At 39.9% G+C, this 19,048-nt stretch overlaps 1 protein-coding gene across 3 annotated transcripts in view; it reads left to right on the top strand.

Moving 5' to 3' along the window:
- Window positions 1-19,048, top strand: part of FLVCR2 (feline leukemia virus subgroup C cellular receptor family member 2) — an 87,915-nt gene that overhangs the window by 7,009 nt on the left and 61,858 nt on the right. For 2 of the 3 annotated variants that reach the window (XM_027844936.1, XM_027844935.1), the window contains exon 1: window positions 6,244-7,259. The exons of the other annotated variant lie outside the window; for it this stretch is intronic. In XM_027844936.1, the coding sequence (XP_027700737.1) occupies window positions 6,714-7,259 (546 nt within the window). In that variant the 5' untranslated portion in view covers window positions 6,244-6,713. Of the gene's footprint in view, window positions 1-6,243; window positions 7,260-19,048 lie in introns of those variants that run through there. 3 annotated transcript variants of the gene reach the window in all.

Below are 19,048 nucleotides of genomic sequence, written 5' to 3'. Positions count from 1 at the left end.
GTCTTGCACTTACTGTATAAATATAAAAAATATAACAACTTTTCATACTGAATTTTCGTAAGAGAGATGAAAGAGAAAATAAAACATCTTTCCTCTACAGGAAAAAAAAATTTTGATGCCTTTTCTTTTCTTTCTACCACTTATATTCCAATATATTCTCTTTTGTAATAAAAAACAAAGAGAAATAAAAACTAACTACACACATAGTCCCTTCATTACCCTTCTACTAAGAGAAGTTTCACAATCTGGCCCCAGGACCAATAGTGGTCATATAATTGGTATACAACCACACAAAAATATCCACATATATATAATTATATAACTAATTATATATTACAATTATATTAATATCAGTTGTGTATAATATATACATATAATTGGTATATATAGGCATAGTTTATACACAATTGGTAATATAATGCATTATATTGCATATAACCTGAGTTCAGCTCCCTTTTGGCATTTGTTGTTATATAGTAGCCTTTGTAATGTGGTTGTGTTATTAGATTCTTATTGTCTTTCCAAGAATCTGGAACAGATTTTTACGTCTGCAATCCTCCATAGTCCCTCCCCCTCCGCCCCAGGTACAATCAGTTGAGGTTTTAGAAGTCCCGGATCACATTTTAACCCCAGCTTAGTCTCAACTCCACCACAAAGACTTGCTTGATTACATTTTGAATGCCCACAGTAATTAGAGTCATGCCATAGAGCTCAGGACCTAATTAAACAATATCAGACTTCTTGAGGGCAAGGGTCATGACTTTCTTTCTAAATCCCGCTACAGCCCTCACCATAGGCACTCAAATACTGTTCAACGACTGACTCCATGCTAGAGAGGACAATTCGTGGTTTCCTTTCCTCTTTCACGTGGTCCTTTTTTTTTTTTTTGCCACCCAGGCCTGGTGGTTGTACTTGTCCCTTGTCTCTCAGCCTGATCTGCTCACCCCTTGGCTGTAATACTCTTATTTAGCAGCCTCTTCCCATCTGCTTGTCGGTCATCCTAGTCTGCTATTCCTGATCCTGATTAGCTCCATGACAACATAGGTAGTGTCTGAGATAGAATTTGAACTTGAATGTGCCTGATTTCAAATGTAGCCCCCCATTTACTATTCTGTGTTGCCTCATCCATTTTGCTGGTATGTGGTTTACAAAGCTTTGCCTGGTGGCTATTATTCCTTCTGATGACTCTCCATTTGTGTTGGACCTAAACACATGATCTTCCTCTGCTTTCCCAACTGTCCATCTCTTTTCTAGGATATGAAGAAAGAAAGAAACCAGATAGGGTCCTGGTGACTGTGGGTATAACTGTGAACTTAGGACCTGAGGGAAGAAAGATTTTCCTGAGGACATGGCAAACAGGAAATTAAAAGCTCATTGCTATTAGTGATGAAGGCTAGAATCCCTAGAACATACAAAACTTGGGCTGCTTTCCTTTAAAATAAGGAGAATAGTTATTTCAGTGATGAGAAAGCAGAATAAATGGCTACATTTTCTTCCTTTACCTGAAGAAACATGTGAGGCAAGGGAATTCTCATTCTATTCGATGAAGTTAGAGCAAAAAGACCCAAAGAGAACATGTTTTTCTAGTATTTATTACAAAACACCCTGCATAGAAACCTGCAGTAATTAGGTCTACACTAAAATGTAGATCTTTCCTCTCCAGAGAAAGGCAGCTAGGTGGCAAGTAGATAGTGCAGAGTTTAGAAGACCTGAGCTCAAGTCAGACTTCAGACATTTATTACCTCTATGACCCTGGACAAAGTCATTTAACCTACCTTTCTCAGTTTCTTCAAATGAAAAATAGGAATGATAACATCACCTACCTGGAAGAGTTGTGAGGATCATTCAGTTATTTATTATAAACAACTTAGCACAATGACTGGCATATAGTAGGTGCTTTATAAAGGCTTGTTTCCTTCCCTCCATCCTTCCTTCTTTTCTTCCTTCCTTCCATCCTTTTCTCCATTCTTCCTTCCTGATTCAGCAGCAATAGCACATAGCTATCTATGGTCCTACTCATACAAAAGGCCATTCTCTCATCCCAGTCATTTTTAAGAGTCCTGGTCCCAACAGGAGATGAGACTCCATTCTAGTCAATCAAGTCCCTGTTATTGAAGGTCTTTTAGAGCTGCTCTGGGATGGGATAACTCCTTTAGGATTTCTAGCTCTCATCTTCTCTCCACACAATTACAATCAACTGATGATATCAAAAAAGAAGAAGATGGAAGTCAGAGTGGGGAAATCTAGCTGTGATAGCATAAGAGAATGGGGGCTGATGGGCCAAGAAGAGAAGAGACACCAGGAAAGGTGGGGGAGCAGAGCTCAATAAGGGAAAAAAGCCAAGTGAAGGAGGGGAAGTGAGAAGAACCAGGTGGAGAAAAGTGTAGGATAAGAACAGCCAGGAGAAGGGGAATGAAAAGAGACACAGAAAGGTGGGGTGGAGCCAGACATCTGTTTGTTCTTCTGCCACACTGCCAACCTCTCTCTTCCAGCCTTAGACCAAAGAGACTCCTGGAGGGCACCACCTCTTTCCCCAGATATCTCTCTGACCCTTTCTTCCAACCCCCCAAATCTTCTCTATTCTTCTCTCCCTCATCTCTTATCCTCTCCTTGGCCCTTTCCCCTGTGACATCTCACAGACTCGTCCTTACCTCTTCGCCTTCACTCTATCTGATTTCTCCAGATTGCCTCCACCTTTAGACATCTCCCTCTCAGTTTCCTGAGCTCCTCATACAGGACAACCAGAGCACTAGACCACAGCGAGACCCACAGTATTATTTCAATACTCCTGTACGCCTAAGACCCTCTTCTGGCTGCAGTCACCCCTTGAATTGGATCAGTAAGGTTCACTTTGTACCACCCTTTAATTTGATTGGCTGAAGTTGACATTAATCTCATAATAATACACTTTTTTTAACCTGAAAAATCCCTTCCTAAATCCATAGTTTGTATAGATTTTGCTAATATGCAAATGATTATGCAAATATACATAGGACCATAAATTTAGAACTAGATCATTTCTCCCTATCTTTTCTTCTTAATGTCACAGATGAAGAAAAGGAAGCCCAAATTGATAAAGCAACTTGCCCAAAGGCACACAGGTTGAAATGGCAGCCTTTGAACCCATATTCCCTGAATCCCAAACCTGTGCTCTCTGTACAGTATCACACTGCCTCTTAGCACAATACAGTCTCCTCCTGTGCATGTCATAAACCAGTGAAGCCCACTGGAGCATATAAATGCCTTATACCCAGTAAAAGGTGCTCTATAAATGCTTTGATTTATGCTAGAATTTGAGAGATAGTGGAATGAAAGCTAATTTTAAATCCTACTTCAGACTCCTTACTAGGTGGGTAGTGACTCCGGAAAAGCATTTAAGTTCTTTGACCCTCAGCTTCCTCCATGTGAAATGGAGATACTAACAGCATCTAACTCAAAAAATTGTTCCCAGAATCAACTGAAATAAGATATATAAAGTATGTGGCAATTTTAAAGTGCTCTATGTTAGCTATTGTGATGACATCCTCTCTTCCTGACTTCTAGCATTTATTGTATGTATTGTTAATTTGGGGCAGCTAGTTGGTGCAGTGGATAGAGTGCCACACCTGAAGTCAGAAAGATTCATCTTCCTGAGTTCAAATCTGGTCTCAGACACTTATTAGTTGTGTAACCCTGGGTTAGTCACTTAACTCTGTTTGCCTCAGTTTCCTCCTCTGTAAAATGAGGGGGAGAAGGAAATGTCAAACTGCTCCAGTATCTTTGCCAAGAAAACCTCAAGTGGAGTCATGAAGAGTTAGGCATGACTGAACAACAAATTGTTCGTTTGACTTTATCATATGCTGCTCTGTGGTACGATGAATCTTTGCCTCCCTAATTTTATTGTAAGCCCCTTACAGGCAGAGATAATATTTTATCATTCCTTCTATCTCCCTTACATTATACAGTTCATTGAAAATACTCGGGTTTCCTTAACTGTTTATCACCCAGTAATGATACAGCAAATGTCTTGTTTATGATTTCAGAGCACTGCATGACCTGTAATGTCCCTTCCAACTCCAAAATTCTGTGATAGTTTAATTTCTCACCATAGCCCTGTAACTTAGGATGATAACTACTGCTGGCCTAATTTTCATCATGGAGAAACAAAGGCTAAGTGAATTGTTCACAGTCACCTAGATAATTTCTAATAATTTCAGCTTTGCAACTAGAATTCAAAGTTTTTGATTTGTTCTTTCATTACTAGTGCATGTCACACCATGTTGTTGCTATAAAATAAATTAGTTAAAATCAGATGAAAAGTCTAGATCCCATTTTTGGAGGGAGGGAGAGAATGGGACAATGATTAAAAATGGTAGCACAAGATGGTGAGTGTGGAGAATAGAATACAAGTCTCTGTTATACCCTTTACCCTCATTCTAATGCTACACTCTATACCAGGGGTGAGGAGGCCTTAAGGCCACATGTGGCCCCCTAGGTCCTCAAGTGTGGCCCTTCACAGAAATTTGAATTCAGTCAAAGGGCCACACTTGAGGACCCAGAGGCCTTGACGCCATAGGTTCCCCACCCCTGCTCTATACCCTACTACACTTTCACATCCCTACAAAGCACAGACTCCCATAATGCCACAGCTCCCCAGTTTCAAGAGCTGAAACATGACTTGAGTCTTAAGTGGCAGAAGTTTGCTTTTTTTCTTCTTCTTAATATCCTCAGCTGTTTAGCATGGTACCTGACAAAAAGTAGGCTATTACTAAATGCTAGTTGATTGATTAAATCCAGTTTGCTTTCCTCAGCCAGGTGAGAAGGCTCCAGCTGTCAATGAAGCTTTAGGGTGACTTTCCAGTGTGATGTATCCTCCGGGGGAAGGAAACAAACATTTTATCAAGTACTTCTTATGGAGTGTTCCATGTTTTACTGTGAACCAGTCACTTTACCAATCAATAGTTGATCTGAACAACCCTGGAAGGTAGGTGCTATTATTATCCCCATTTTACAGTTGAGGAAACTGAGTCAAATAGAGGTTAAGTGACTTGTCCAGGATGTCTTCCTGACTCCTGGGACAGTTAGCAACCTGTCTCAAATAAAGTAGAAAGTGGTTATTATGTTTGCTCAGTGGAAGTGGGATGCATCTCAGAAAAATAATTGTGAAGGTGCTCTTTGACTGGAGTGCAAGGGAGGCCTGTCTTTCAAGAGGCTGCCGGCTTAATGTTCCCTGCTTTGCTCTAGGGCTGTTGATTTGAATGGAAGTAGGGGAAAGCAGTCACCTATGTTTCCCAGTGGGTATAAAGAGTCCTTAAGAGGGCAACATTTTGATTCAGTGCTAGCTAAACTTGGAAATTCCAAAGGACTTCAAAGCAGCGTGGTCCAAATAACCTTGCCCACAGGCCATGTTGCCTCTCTTTTTCCTAGTCGCTAGCCGCTCCCCTCCTCCTTATCCTGCCCCATCCCCCTCTCCTCTCCTCTCTTCTATTTGCGCTCAGTCCTTCAGTAAAAACAAGCTTATAGTTTCCGATATGAGCAATGGCTAAAGGCCATCTCCCTTTCTCAATCAAACGGCATACCTGACGAGATGTAATAGAAAGTAATGGATTTGGATGTCAGACGGCGTCTTGAAGCAAGCCACCTCACTCCTGAGTGTGTTTTCTCAACTGAAAATAAGGGAATCAGGCTGAATGATCTCTAAATCCTATGCTCTGCCTATATATGTGTGTGTATATATATATATATATATATAATATATATATACACACACACACATATACATACATACAGTATATATGTACACATACATGCATACAGTATATATATATACATATATACACACACAGTATATATGTATACTGGGAGTAGGGAATGTAATTTTAGGGATAGAAATAATAAGAGAAAATGGAAGCGTTTGTGACCCAGTCTTTGCGAGTGAAAGTTTTCAGTAGGTGTTTGGAAAGAAATCGGTACAATAACTTTGGAGTGGTCCTGTTTGTGGAGTGTGTGTTAAGAAGGGATAGTAGATTTTGGGGAAGGAGGAGATGGATACTGGGGGCTTTAGCTTGGAAAGGGCAGGCTAGAGCGCGGGGAGAGGAGGGGGTCTGGAGAGTATCCCGTGGTTTCCACGGCGATGGGCTTGAGGTAAGGGGCCTGAATCCTGTGGCGATACTGCGCAGAACAGAAAGCAGGGACTTGCCAGCTAAGTGTGAGCGGGCCAGGGGAGGGGGCGGATCACGTGTGTAAAAGGGGGTGGGACCCAGAAGTTGTTCCCGGTGCTATTTGAGTGACTGCAAGAGGGATCGGGGTCTCCCGACTGGGCTTCAAGAACTGGAAGCCGGGCACTGTCTCAGTGAGAACAGGAAAGCTGTAGGGGTTCAAAGCCAGAGGTGACAAAAGAGAAGCAGAGGCATCAGCTGAGACCCCAGTGCGAGCAAAAAGAAAGTGGTAGCCGAAGACTAGGCTGAGAGGCGAGCCCCGAGTTGTCTTGTATTGACTTCGGTGCTCCCTTTTCCCCGGTTTAGCGACTGAGTGGCTAAGCTGATTGATTTTCTCTTGGAGTAAGATATTTGTTTGTTGTTGTTTTTTCATTTTGGGAGGAGGACAGCCCTGTAAGCACTGAGTCTTCCTTAACGTGAGGCCAGAAAGGGTCATCGTGAGAGGGAGGCAGGGAGCCCAAGGCACCTGAATAATAGGGAAGTAGGGATTAGTGGGGGACAGTGAAGTTTGTAGACATGGTGAGTGTGACTTCAGTTCCCACCACTGCCGAAGCGCAACCTCAGCAGCCTGAAAAGGAATCCACTACGGAACCCGATGTTTCAGCCGCCGCAGAACCCGTTAAGATCAAGGTGTCCAGACTTCGCTGGGTGATCGTCCTGTTGTTCAGCTCCTATTCTCTGTGCAATGCCTTCCAGTGGATCCAGTATGGTGCTGTTAATAACGTCTTCATGCACTTCTATGGGGTCAGCGCCTTTGCCATTGACTGCTTGTCCATGAGCTTCATGGTGACTTATATCCCTTTACTCTTCCCTGTGGCTTATCTTCTGGAGAAATATGGCTTACGTACCGTCGCTCTCTTGGGGTCGGTCCTTAACTGCTTGGGCGCCTGGGTGAAAGTGGGCAGCTTGAAGCCGAATCTCTTTGCCGTCACCGCTCTGGGGCAGTTTTTCTGCTCTGTTGCCCAGGTCTTCATCCTTGGCATGCCCTCCCGCATTGCTGCCGTCTGGTTCAGTGAACGGGAGGTTTCCACAGCCTGCTCTCTGGCTGTCTTTGGCAATCAGGTAGGTACACTAACGAGTGTCAGGATAGCTCTTTGCTTAGTGTGTATATGTGTGAGGAAAGTATGAGGAAACTGAGGGGAGAATTGGGACCCTTCTCTTTTTCAGCTAAAGAGCAGTATTGCTCCCGGGAAGGCAAAGTCTCTGGAGTTTTGTCTTAAATTGTGCGGGGTAAAACCCACAGCTTGTTTCTACCTCCTCCCTAGTAAGCTCTAGCACCCTGGCCACTTTCAGGCTTTTGACAGTACAGTAAAACTATTTTAAATATCATACATATATGCACATATACATGTTTGTGTTTGTGTATTTCTATATCTATATTGTCATCTCATGTTAGTAATTAGTGTTCTTAGCAGAACAATCCATTCTAGAGTGCCATATTTCACTGGGGAGGGGGGAGAGGGGAATTGTCAAGGCTGAATTTTACAACCTGTATTCTGGTAATGGTGATACTTTGTGCACAATCCACATTTACACCAAGTTTTAAACCAGTACAGTGGGAATGACATATGATGGAAAGCATTTCTGGCACAATCAGTTCACATCTCACGTTTCTTGCTATTATCGCTTAATACAAATAACTACCAATTTCTTTACAACTCCAGGTTGTGTAGGTGGACCGCAGAAGTGAGAGGGAGAATTGAAACACTTATTCAGGCCCAGTAATTAAAAAAACAATAACAGAATAAAACTTCTGACTGACTTATTCAGTTAGCTGAAGGGAAAAATTTCATTGACAATTTTTATGTAGATCACTGCCTCAGTATTTCATTTCATATTGTGAAATTTCACATTTCACATTTAACATATTTAATGAACTAGCTAGTAACATCCAGGTCTTCTAGGTTTGTCCTTGCTTGCCTGAGATTGTCAGTACAAAATTGTTGTTTTTGGTGGAAATTTTCCATACACTCTTGCTGCCCAAAGGTGAATTCCCATTCTGACCAGCTCTACCACAAGGTGGAAATTTTGAGCTAAATTTAAATCTTAAACTTTTTATAGTTAAAAGAGACCTTTGAGATCATTTCATCCAATCTTCTCATTTCACAGATGAGTAAACTTGCTTGGTGCCACATAGTTGGTTAGTAGCAGAACCAGAACCTGAACCCAAAGGGGTCTTCTGGCTCCAGGTTTGCCCTTATCTACTTCTGATTTACTAATTTGGATGGGTATTAGAGGAACTAACCACCTTTAGTATAAAAACAAAAATCATCCCCCACATTTTTCCTATGGCTTATGTTCCTTGAAAAATTAAATTGAGGGCTTGTTATAAAATCAGATGGATTTTATGTTAGAGATAATTTTAAAGTAATTTTGGGCATTGTGTTTATTCTTCATCTCTTCTCTTCCCCTCCCCCCAAGTATTATAACTTAATTTTAATGGCTCTAAAGCATGATATACATTTTTACCAGTTTTAGGAAGTGGTTTAAAGCCTCAAACTGGACATGGTGGGGAGTGGCTTAAATTAGATTTAATCAATCAAAAAGCCTTTAGTAGTAACCTACTGTTTGTCAAGCACTGAACTAGACCGATGAGAATATTAAGGAAAAAGAAAATAAACTTCTATTTAAGACTCACGCCCTGTTTTTTAGCTCTTGAAGTTGGAGAGCCATGGCATTATTAGGGAATATATGCTTTGCAAGGTGTAGGGGTATAAGGGTGCAAGAAATTCAGTTTATACTACCACTCAGTTCATTCTAGCATGACCAGCAGTCATGATTCCAGTAGAATTAAGGCCTCAAGTTCCATACCTGTTTGAAAAAGGTAGAAGGAATACCTAGGTTTGGCCATCTTAGCTGGCACAAGTCGAAGACAGAGAATCTGGCATTTGTTTTTCCTTTTAACAGTAAATGTCAGACTAACAGTTTGTTTTCTTAAAACCTGTTAGGGGATGTAAATTTAAAAACATGTCTTTGAAACTTAAAATCACAGTGTTTATTCATGACATTCCTCAGAGTTAGGAAATGCTAAGATTCTTATAACAAACTTATTCATGCTGTGAACCCTTGATATTTTGACATCCCAAAGCAGTCTGTTTAGTGCTATCTTTGGGAGTACATGATGTGCTGAGTTAAACATTATGAGGCATTTGGAAGTTTTTCCTTCCTTACTTTATGAAGTTTGTATCCCATGTTTCCCCCCCTTTTTTTGTGAGCATCCTGAATGAATAGGTGAGTAATAAAAGTAAAACATCTTGAGTTGTACTTGAAAGGAAGGTATTTGGGGGAGTAGAACAGCCTTAAAAAACAAACCCCACAAACCATTCCAATAATAAAAAATTAATTTGGCTTGCAAAAAAATTGGTCCTGCCCACATGCAACTGTGCCAACCACTCGGATCTTAATAATCCTTACCTCCTTTTGTTGTTCTCTACCTGTTTATATTAAACATACTTAACGTTGAACCTTGGAAGGAGAATCAGAATATATGAAATGCCTTCTCACTTGTCTTCCTGATTTTCATTGCTTATTGCCCAATTAAATCTTAGCCTTGAATTACTTTTATGTAAAGTGCCTTGCTAATTTTAAAGAGTTCAATAAATATTATTATTCATTATTATTATCCTTGTATAATTGGACCAATATTTTTTCATTGCATAGAGGTTACCCTAGGCTCTCAAAAGCTATGCTTAAAGAGCACAATCTCTGATAGGTTCTAACAATTGGTAGAATCAGATTTAGAACTAGAAGAAATTAGAAAGAGTTCCTTCCTTTTAGGCTTTCCCCCCTCATTTTACAAATGAAGAAACTGAGGTTCAGAGAACTGGAAGGACTTATCTAAGGTCACTCAGATAATAAGTGGCAGAGATGGGATTTGATTTCGTGTATTCTTGATTCCAGGCCCAATATTCTTTCCACTGTATCACACTACCTCTAAGATGCAATTCAGTTCATTCAACAAACATTTATTAGATGCTTACTCTGAGCAAGGAAGGTATCATACTAGGTCCTAGTGATACAAAGACAAGAATGAAACATTTATCCTCAGGGGGTTTACATTCTACAAGCAGAGTACACTTTATGTACAGAGATGTCAATACAAAGTATAGGGAAATTTATTATGATATGATATTCCTATGTTGTTGTTGTTCAGTCATTTTCAGTTGTATACGACTCTTTGTAAGCCCTTTTGGGGTTTTCTTGGCAAAGATTTTGGAGTGGTTTGCCATTTTCTTTTCTAGCTCATTTTACAGATGAGGCCAACAGGGTTTTAAGTATCTAAGGCCAGATTTGAATCTGGCTTCCTGACTCCAGGCCCAGTCCTCTATGGACCGCACCACCTAGCTGCCCGTTCCTGTATTAGAGGTCTTGAAAAGTCATAGTTGCATATGAGAGAACCACATGAAGAACAGAGTTCTAGTCTGATTATCACTGCTATTCATATAATACAGTATAGCAGACTGGGCTGCCAAGTGGCCTGGTGATAGAGGGTCAGGAAGACTTATCTTGCTGAGGTCAAATCTGTCCTCAGACACTTAGTAGCTGTGTGACCCTGGGCAAGTCACTTAACCCTGTTTACCCCAGTTTCCTCATCTGTAAAATGAGTTGCAGAAGGCAATGGCAAACCACTCCAATATCTTTGCCAAGAAACCCCCTGATTGGGTCATGAAGAGTCCTACAGGACTGAAAATACTGTATAACAACGAGAAGACTAGTGAGGATTTTCATTGTCAGTATTATCACCCAACAGATCAAGTGAGATACAATGTAGATAAAATGTTGCATGACTCTTAAAGCACTACATAATTTTCATCTATTATTAGTATCTTAAAATAACAATGTACCAGGTGGGGATCTTGATGGGGGGGGATTTAGAGACCAAAATTAAATAGTCCCTGCCCTCAAGGAGTTTATATGCTACCAGAGAAAATGATGTGTGTATATAAGTATAAATCAAAATAAGTACAAGGTGATTTCAGGGGTATTAGGGGGGAAAGGCACCATAACTAGGGGATCAAGAATAGTCTTGTGTAGGAAGTGGCACAAAATCTGAGTTTTAAAGGAAACTGGGAATTCTAAAAAGGAGGTGAGAAGAGAGTGCATTCCGGGAATAGGGCACAGCCAGTTCTGACGAAATGCAATGTCAATAGCAAAAAGACCAGTCTGGCTGGATCATTGAATGAATAAACTGGTATAATGTCTTAATAAAACTGGAAAGATCAGCTGTGAATGCCTTCAAGGGCCAGGGTAGTTTGTTTTCGATCTTAGAGGCAATAATGAGCCACTGGAGTTTATTGAGAAGGCAATGATATGGTCAGACCTGTGCTGTAAGAAAACCACTTCCATAGTTGTGTGGAAGCTTTTCTGGAGCCCAGTCAACAGTAATTTACTGAGCACTGACTAGGTGCTAGCCATTGTGCTACAAATACAAAAAGAAATAAACCTGACTCTTAAGGAGTTTGCATTCTATTAGGGGAGACAAGTACAAGTAAATACAACATTAATATACATATGAAATATGTCACTGAATAAATAGCAATAAATAAATATTAAGAGAACACATACTATGTAGGGATGGAGGGAGTAGTGAAATGCATCATGTAGGAGATGGTGCTTAAGCTGCCTTTTGAGAAGATAGAAATTTTATGAGGTAGAACTGAGGGGAGGTAGGGAGAGAACGCATTCTAGGCATAAGGGATGGAGCCAGTAGATTCAGTGTTGAGAAGTTTAGGCTGGATCACAGATAAGGTATAATGAGGCTGGAAAGATAAGTTGAGGTCAGGTGGTAAAGGATTTTACAAGCTTGGCAGCACAGATTAAGCCTTATCCTAGAGGCAATCAGTAATGACTAGAGTATGCTGAGTATAGTGGAATAAAATAAAGTATATTGAGTATGAGGATAAGTCAGACCTATAATTTAAGAAACTCTCTTTGGCAGCTCTGCAAGGGATGAATTAGAGTAGAACTAAACCCAATCATTCCTTTGCCTTGGGTTCTTTGTAGCCTGTTGCCTCAGAGCATAATAACAAGTTTTTGGAAACCTTTGTTTCATATATTCAACAATAAATTTATGTTTGATTTTAAGAGATGTCCATGAATTATTCTACATGTTTTCTTCACTCAAGGGTTGAGGGAAATCTTGCAGTTGCAGAGTCATTGACAGCTTAAAACCATAGAATGTTAGAGCTAGAAAGGGTCCTGAAGGTTGTCTAATTCAATCATTTCATTTTTCTAACAAAAAATCTGGGAACTCCAAGGGACAAGACAAGTCAAGAAGCATTTATTAAGCTCTTGCTATGTGCCATATGCTGTGCTAAGTGCTGAGAATGCAAATATAAGCAAAAAGAAAAACAGTCCCTGGCCTCGAGGAGCTTACACTCTAATGGAGGCAAGACAATATACAAGAGGAAGCTGAAAATGTGGTGTCGAGGGAAGAGAGGGAGAAGGCATTCGTTTGGGGGCATGGTGGAGAAAGTGAAGAGACTCCGAACTGAAACTCTGAGGGGACACCAATGGCCTGAGACTTTCCTTAAAGTGGAGATTCAAGGAGGAGATGACTAATTAGAGGAAGGAGCTACAGGGTAGGCGGGAGGAGTGAAATTCCTAGGCAATAAGACTGCTGCGTCATGATGAAGAAAGTACAAAGAGTCAAGAACGGAGCCTGGAAAGGGCGGAAGACATGATTGGACTGGGTACTTTCCTTAAAATGCACGTGTCATTTTTATCTTCTACTCCAGGTCACCCTCTTTTGCATAGTACAAGATTCTGATAACATGGTGTCCGTGTGGGGACTAAAACTATTTAAATGGTAAATATTGTATAATAATGGTTGTTTGGCTGTTTTCAGTCATGTCTGACTCTTTGTGACCCCATTTGGGGTTTTCTTGGCAAAGATTCTGGAGGGGTTTGCATTTCCTTCTTTAGTTCATTTTATAGATGAGGATACTGAGGCAAACAGGATTAAGTGACTTGCCCAGGGTCACACAGCTAGCAAGTATCTGAGACCAGATTTGAAGTCAGGAAAATGAGTCTTCTTGACTGCAGGCCCAGCACTTTATCCCCTGTGCCACCTAGCTTCCTTATAATAATCCTATAAAAGCCATAATTTTGATTCCTTGGTTGGATGTAGAGTTACAGTGTTGGTATGTAAAAATCTGATTCTGATGGACAAAGAAAGCTACTAGAAATTGATACATGAAGTACTTGGTCATACTTAATGGACTCATTGATCACACAAGAAAATCCAAGGGAATCTGAGAGAACTTAATTATCAAGATTACTATTTGAGTAGCCTAGTCTGCAGTTAAAAAAAAAAGTCAATAAGTATTAAGTGCCTACCATGTCTCAAGCACTGTGCTAAGTGCTGGGAATACAAAAAAGGCAAAATACAGACCCTGCATCCAAGAATATCACAGTCTAATGAGGGAGACAACATACCAGCTACTATATACAAACAACATATATATGTGTGTGTATATATATATATATATATATATATATATATACACACGTGTGTGTGTGTGTGTGTGTGTGTGTGTGTGTGTGTTACATTGGAGGTAATCTCAGAAGGAAAGCACTAACATTAAGGAGGACTGGGAAAGGCTTCTTGCAGAAGGTGAGAATTTAGTAGAAACTGGAAGGACGTTAAAGAAACCAGAAACCTATGATAGTTTTCCATTTCTTACTCAAGATTTTGTCATCTTTGGCAATGCACACCTTCCCCAATCCTACCCTTCTCTTCCTTAGGATTTCTCCTCTTTCTTTATTGAGAAAATTGAAGCCATTAGACGTGAGCTCACTCTTTTCCCATCCCCTTCATCTCAGAACCCCTTAATATCATTCCCCACTTCCTGTTCTCTTCCCCCAGTATCTAAAAATAAGGTGGCCTTTATCCTCAACACTTTGACAAGACCAGCCCATCTACATGCTCTCTTGATCCCCAACGCTTTCTGTTTTCTCCAGAGTAACCTCTCAATAATCTCTTTCTTCCCCCCTTTCCCTTTTTCTATTGATTTCTTCTCTACTGCCTTCAAACATGTCTGAGTCTTCCCCCAACCTTGAACAACCAATTTTTAGATCCAACCATCCCTTAAGCTACATCTCCTACCTATCTCTCCTGCCTATCTCAGTCAAACTCTTGGGCAAAATTGCCTACATGCACTGCCTCTATTTACTCTCCTCCAACTCCTCGACCTTTTGGCTTCTGACCTCTTCACTTAATGGAAACCACTCCAATGGTCTCATCTCAATCCTCAGCCTTGGTGTGATTCTCAAATCCTCACTCTCTCTCCCCCAACATATCCAACCAGTTGCCAAATTGTGTCATTTCCTTCCCTTCCAACTCCTTCTTTCTATTCCCACAGCACCCACCATAATTCAGGCCTTTATCACCTCTCACCTAGATAATTGCAATAACTTTTTACCAGGACTTTCTACCTTAAGTCTCTCCCCTCATGAGTCCCTTCTTCACATTGCTGCCAAATGACTTCCCTTAAGCAAGTTCTGACCCCTACTCAATAACCTTCAGTGCTTCCCCTTTGCCTCCAGGATAAAATATAAATTCCTCTATTTGGCTTTTAAAACCTTTTGTAAAATGGCCCCAAACCAAGAACCTCACTGGACATTACCCCCTTTCCTGCACCCTGCTATGTACCCAAATGTCATCATCTCTTTTCTTAACATGTGACACTCCACATCCTGATCTCCATGCCTTTGCAATGGTCTTCCTCTGTGCCTGGAATGCACTCTCTTCTCAACTCTGCCTCACAGAATCCCTTTCTACCTTCAAAGACGCAACTCAAACATTAACCTTCTAAATGAAACCTTTCCTGGTCCTTCCAACAGCTAGTGCCTTCCTTCTCTAACTATCTTGTATTTAATGACCTTGTGCTAATTTTTATTATTTTTATATTTATTCTTTATTTATTTAAATATAAACTTGTCTGCCCTGTTAGAATATAAGCTTCTTGCAACCAGGTGTTTTTAGAATTTGTTTCCCCAGTGTCCAGCTTAGTGTCAGATACATAGTAGGTACTTTATAAATGCTTGTAGATTGATTGAACCTGTTGCTTCGAATGTATGTATACAAATGTCCACAGTTTAGATTACAAGTAAGAGGAACTAGAGATCTTAATGCAAGGCCAATTTGATCTCATCTATATCACTAATAGGTATGATAGCTACAACTTAGGAGGAAACCCATGACTAGAATTTGGCTCTGAATGGATATGCCTAATTTAAAAGAAACAGAATAAAAGGTAAAAGAGATTGAGGTTGAGTTGTGTTCTCTGTTGAAAAAGTATACTTATTTAAGGAAATTCAGAAACTAGTGGAAAGCAGTTGGGTGAAGATCACTGGAGAGAGAAACTAATGATTTTGTCATTGGAGTATACTACATTTCACCTAGTTTGAATGAGGGCATAGCTGAGTTTGGCAATCATTGCAAGCCTGGCACAGAGACGTAATTTAGTAGTGATGAGGAACTTTAGTTACCTAGTTATCATTTTAAAGCCTCTCTCTGTGTATCTCTTGTCTGTGTTTCTCTGCTTAAAGCAGAGTGACTAATAATATAAAAGCCCCTTGTTTGACAGTTAAAACTATTTATAACCACACACACACACACACACACACACACACACACACACACACATACTGGACTTTTCCAGTTTTCTTACACCTTACACCCCTCCCCCTAGTAGTCTCAGATTCAGTGACACTGGCTTCTTTGCTGTTCTTTGAACAAGTCATTCCTAACTTTGGGCATTTTCACTAGCTGTCCCCTCCCCCACCCCTGTGCCTGAAGTGCTCTCCCTCCTCATCCTCATATTTTGGCTTCTCTGGCTTCCTTCAAGTCCCAACTAAAATCTCAACTTCTATGGGAAGAATTTGCTGATCCTTCTTAATTCCAGTGATTTCTCTTTGTTGATTATTTCCAGTTTATCCTGTATATAGGTTGTTTGTATATAGTTTTTCATAGAGTTTGAATGCAGATTGAAGCGTATTATTTGCTATTTTTTTTCTCTTCTGTTGAATTTTGTTTCCTCTTTCTGGTGGTTCCTCCTATTGGTTCTAATTTTTACTTACAACATCACTAATCTGAAAATACGTTTAAAAAGAAATCAAAACAATTTAATAAAAAAATTGTAATAGGAAAACAGGGGCATGAAACAGAAAATGAATATAAAAGCTTAGTGTCATCCCATTAAAATATTTTTAGGAGCCTTAAAACACAGAATGAGTTTGATCTTTTAAGGGAAGCCAAGCATAACAAGATAGTTGTGTGTGTGTGTTTAAATAGTTATTTTAGTGGAAAGATAAGTTCTGAAGAAGAGCTAGGGCTGTTGCTTGGGAGTGGATAGAACAATGATTACTGATAACAAAGATAAGACAGTGCTACTTAGTTCTTTTTTCTTCTGTTTTCTTTCTTTGACTTTTGCACTGAATGTGACAGAATCAAAGTGCCTGATAGGATTGATACCTAAGATAAGTAAGGAAATAACACCTAGTTACCCTTGGTAATTTCTAGTCATTTAGCCCAGATGAATTATATCCTTGGGTACTGAACGCACTGGAACATATGATTGCTAATCCACTGTCAGTGAGTTTTGCAAGATCACGGAAAATGGGAAATGTGGGGAGAGGTGACACAGGATTGGAGGAGGACAAATGTTGACACAGTTGTTAAAAAGGAAGAGAACTATAAACTTAAGGCCAGTTACCTTGACTTTGATTCCTGGGAAAATTCTAAAACGGATCATTAAAGAGATGATTAGTGAACATCTAGAAAAGGAAGAAGTATTACAAAGATCAGCAGGGCTTCACAGAAGACAGATCATGCCAGACCTTCCTTTTTTTTTTTTATAGGGTTACTATGCTAAATTAGTAGATCAGGAGAATGCTGTAGATAATAGTTTACCTAGATTTTAGCAAAACATTTGTAAGCGTGTCTCCCACCCTTCTTGTGTAGTATTTCAAGAGATGTAGAATAGACTAATACAATTACAGGATTTGGAACTGCTTAAAGGGGCAGCAAATTCAAAGAACAGTCATTAATGGTTCAACGTCACCACTCGGAATGAAGTTCAGTGTTCTAATATGGCAAGGATTCTCCATTAGAGTGTTCTGGAGATCCTTGCTTGTCCTCATGCTGTTTAAAATTTCATCAATAACTTAGATAATAGCTTAGATAATATGTTCATAAAATTTTCACATTGGATGACAGTATCAAGATCCAAAAGACCTTGAACATTGTGCTGAATCTGAAAGTTGCATTTCAACAGAGACAAAGTAAAACATTATACTTGGGTTAAAAAAAATCAACTTCAGAAGTACATGATGAAAGAAGTATGGTGAGACAGCAGTTTGAGAAGGATCTAGGAAGTTTTGAAAGATTGTTTATTCAATATGAATCCTGAGTGTGATATGGAAGCCAAAGAAATGGATGTGATCTCAGGCTGCATTGAGATGCAGCTTTGCTTTGGTCAGAACACATCTGGAGGATTGTGTTCTCTTCTGGGTTCCAAAGTTTAATTTAAGCAGTACACTGATAAACTAGAGAGCAGTCAGGGGTGGGGTTGGAGGGGGCATCTAGGATAGTGAAGAGCTTTGAGTCTATGTTACATAAGGACCAGTTACAAGAACTGAGCATATGTAGAAGAGAGAAGTCAGTGAGTAGGACAGCTATCTTTAAGGATTTGAGGGGTTGTCTTATTGAAGATATTTTAGATTTATTCTCTCTGGCCCTAGAAGGAAGAGAAGAGCAATGGTAGAGGTAGAAAAGAGGCCAATTTAGTCTTGTTAATCAGGAATCTTAGCAGTTAGAGCTGTCCAAAAGTGAAGGGGGTTGCTTTGGGAGCTGTGGATTACCCTTCAGTAAAGGTCTTCAAGCTAAGACTGAATGATCACTTACAGGAGATGTTATAGAGAGGATTTCTCTTGAGGTGTGAGTTGGACTTCATGTCTGCAGCACACCCTTTTGACCCCCAGATTTTGTGATTCTGTGGATAGTGGGGGCAATAGGTTGAGAACTTTAGGAGAAATAAAATAATACCATACTATGTGATTTCAACTAAAGTCTTGCCGAATACAATTTTATCATCCATCTATATTTAAGCCATTTCTAGCTTTTAGTGAGAAACATCCAAACTGGAAGAATTCCCCACGTTCTCCTTGATGCTCCAAGAAGATTTCAGGTGACATTTATTTTATTATTGTTTAGTTGTTTTTCAGCCCTGTCCAATATTTTGTGACCACTTTGGGGGTTTTCTTGGCAAAGATACTAGAGTGGTTTGCTATTTCCTTCTCCAGTTCATTTTACTGATGAGGAAACTGAAGCAAGCAGGGTTAAGTGAATTGTCCAGGATCACACAGCTCATAAATATTTGAGGCTGAATTTGAGCTCAGGTCTTCCTGACACCAGGCCCACCACTCCATCCATTGTACCACCTAGCTGCCTGCATTTACAGGAATCTTGAATAAAATAAAAATATAGTCTGTGTTAACATTCCGTTCCTCCTGGAACACTCCCCTCAAGAAATCAACTGAGCTCTTAGCAAATATCTGTATCAAGAATGCAGAAGGCATGTCCTTTGAGTGAGTCCTAGACCCACTTGCTTCAGGGGTGGGAAAGGCAATGATCTTATCTTGTTAATTTTGGTTATTACCCTTTTGCTAAGAAGGGCTTTTTTTTTTCCCACTTGATCTGTCAAGGACCTTCCTAAGGGATTTTTCAACAGGTGTCTAAAAAAGACTTTAGAGGAAAATGTGATTTTTTAATATTTCTAGAGAAACTAAAAAGGAAGTTTTACCTATGCTCCACAATTGCCCCTTTCATGCTATTTGCACAACTTATT

This window comes from Vombatus ursinus, unplaced genomic scaffold (genome assembly GCF_900497805.2).
Source record: "Vombatus ursinus unplaced genomic scaffold, bare-nosed wombat genome assembly UNPS02014945.1, whole genome shotgun sequence".
In the NCBI taxonomy this organism is placed as follows: Eukaryota; Metazoa; Chordata; class Mammalia; order Diprotodontia; family Vombatidae; genus Vombatus; species Vombatus ursinus.
Note: the sequence above shows the minus strand (reverse complement) of the source record. Positions and strands in the feature narration are given on the sequence as shown.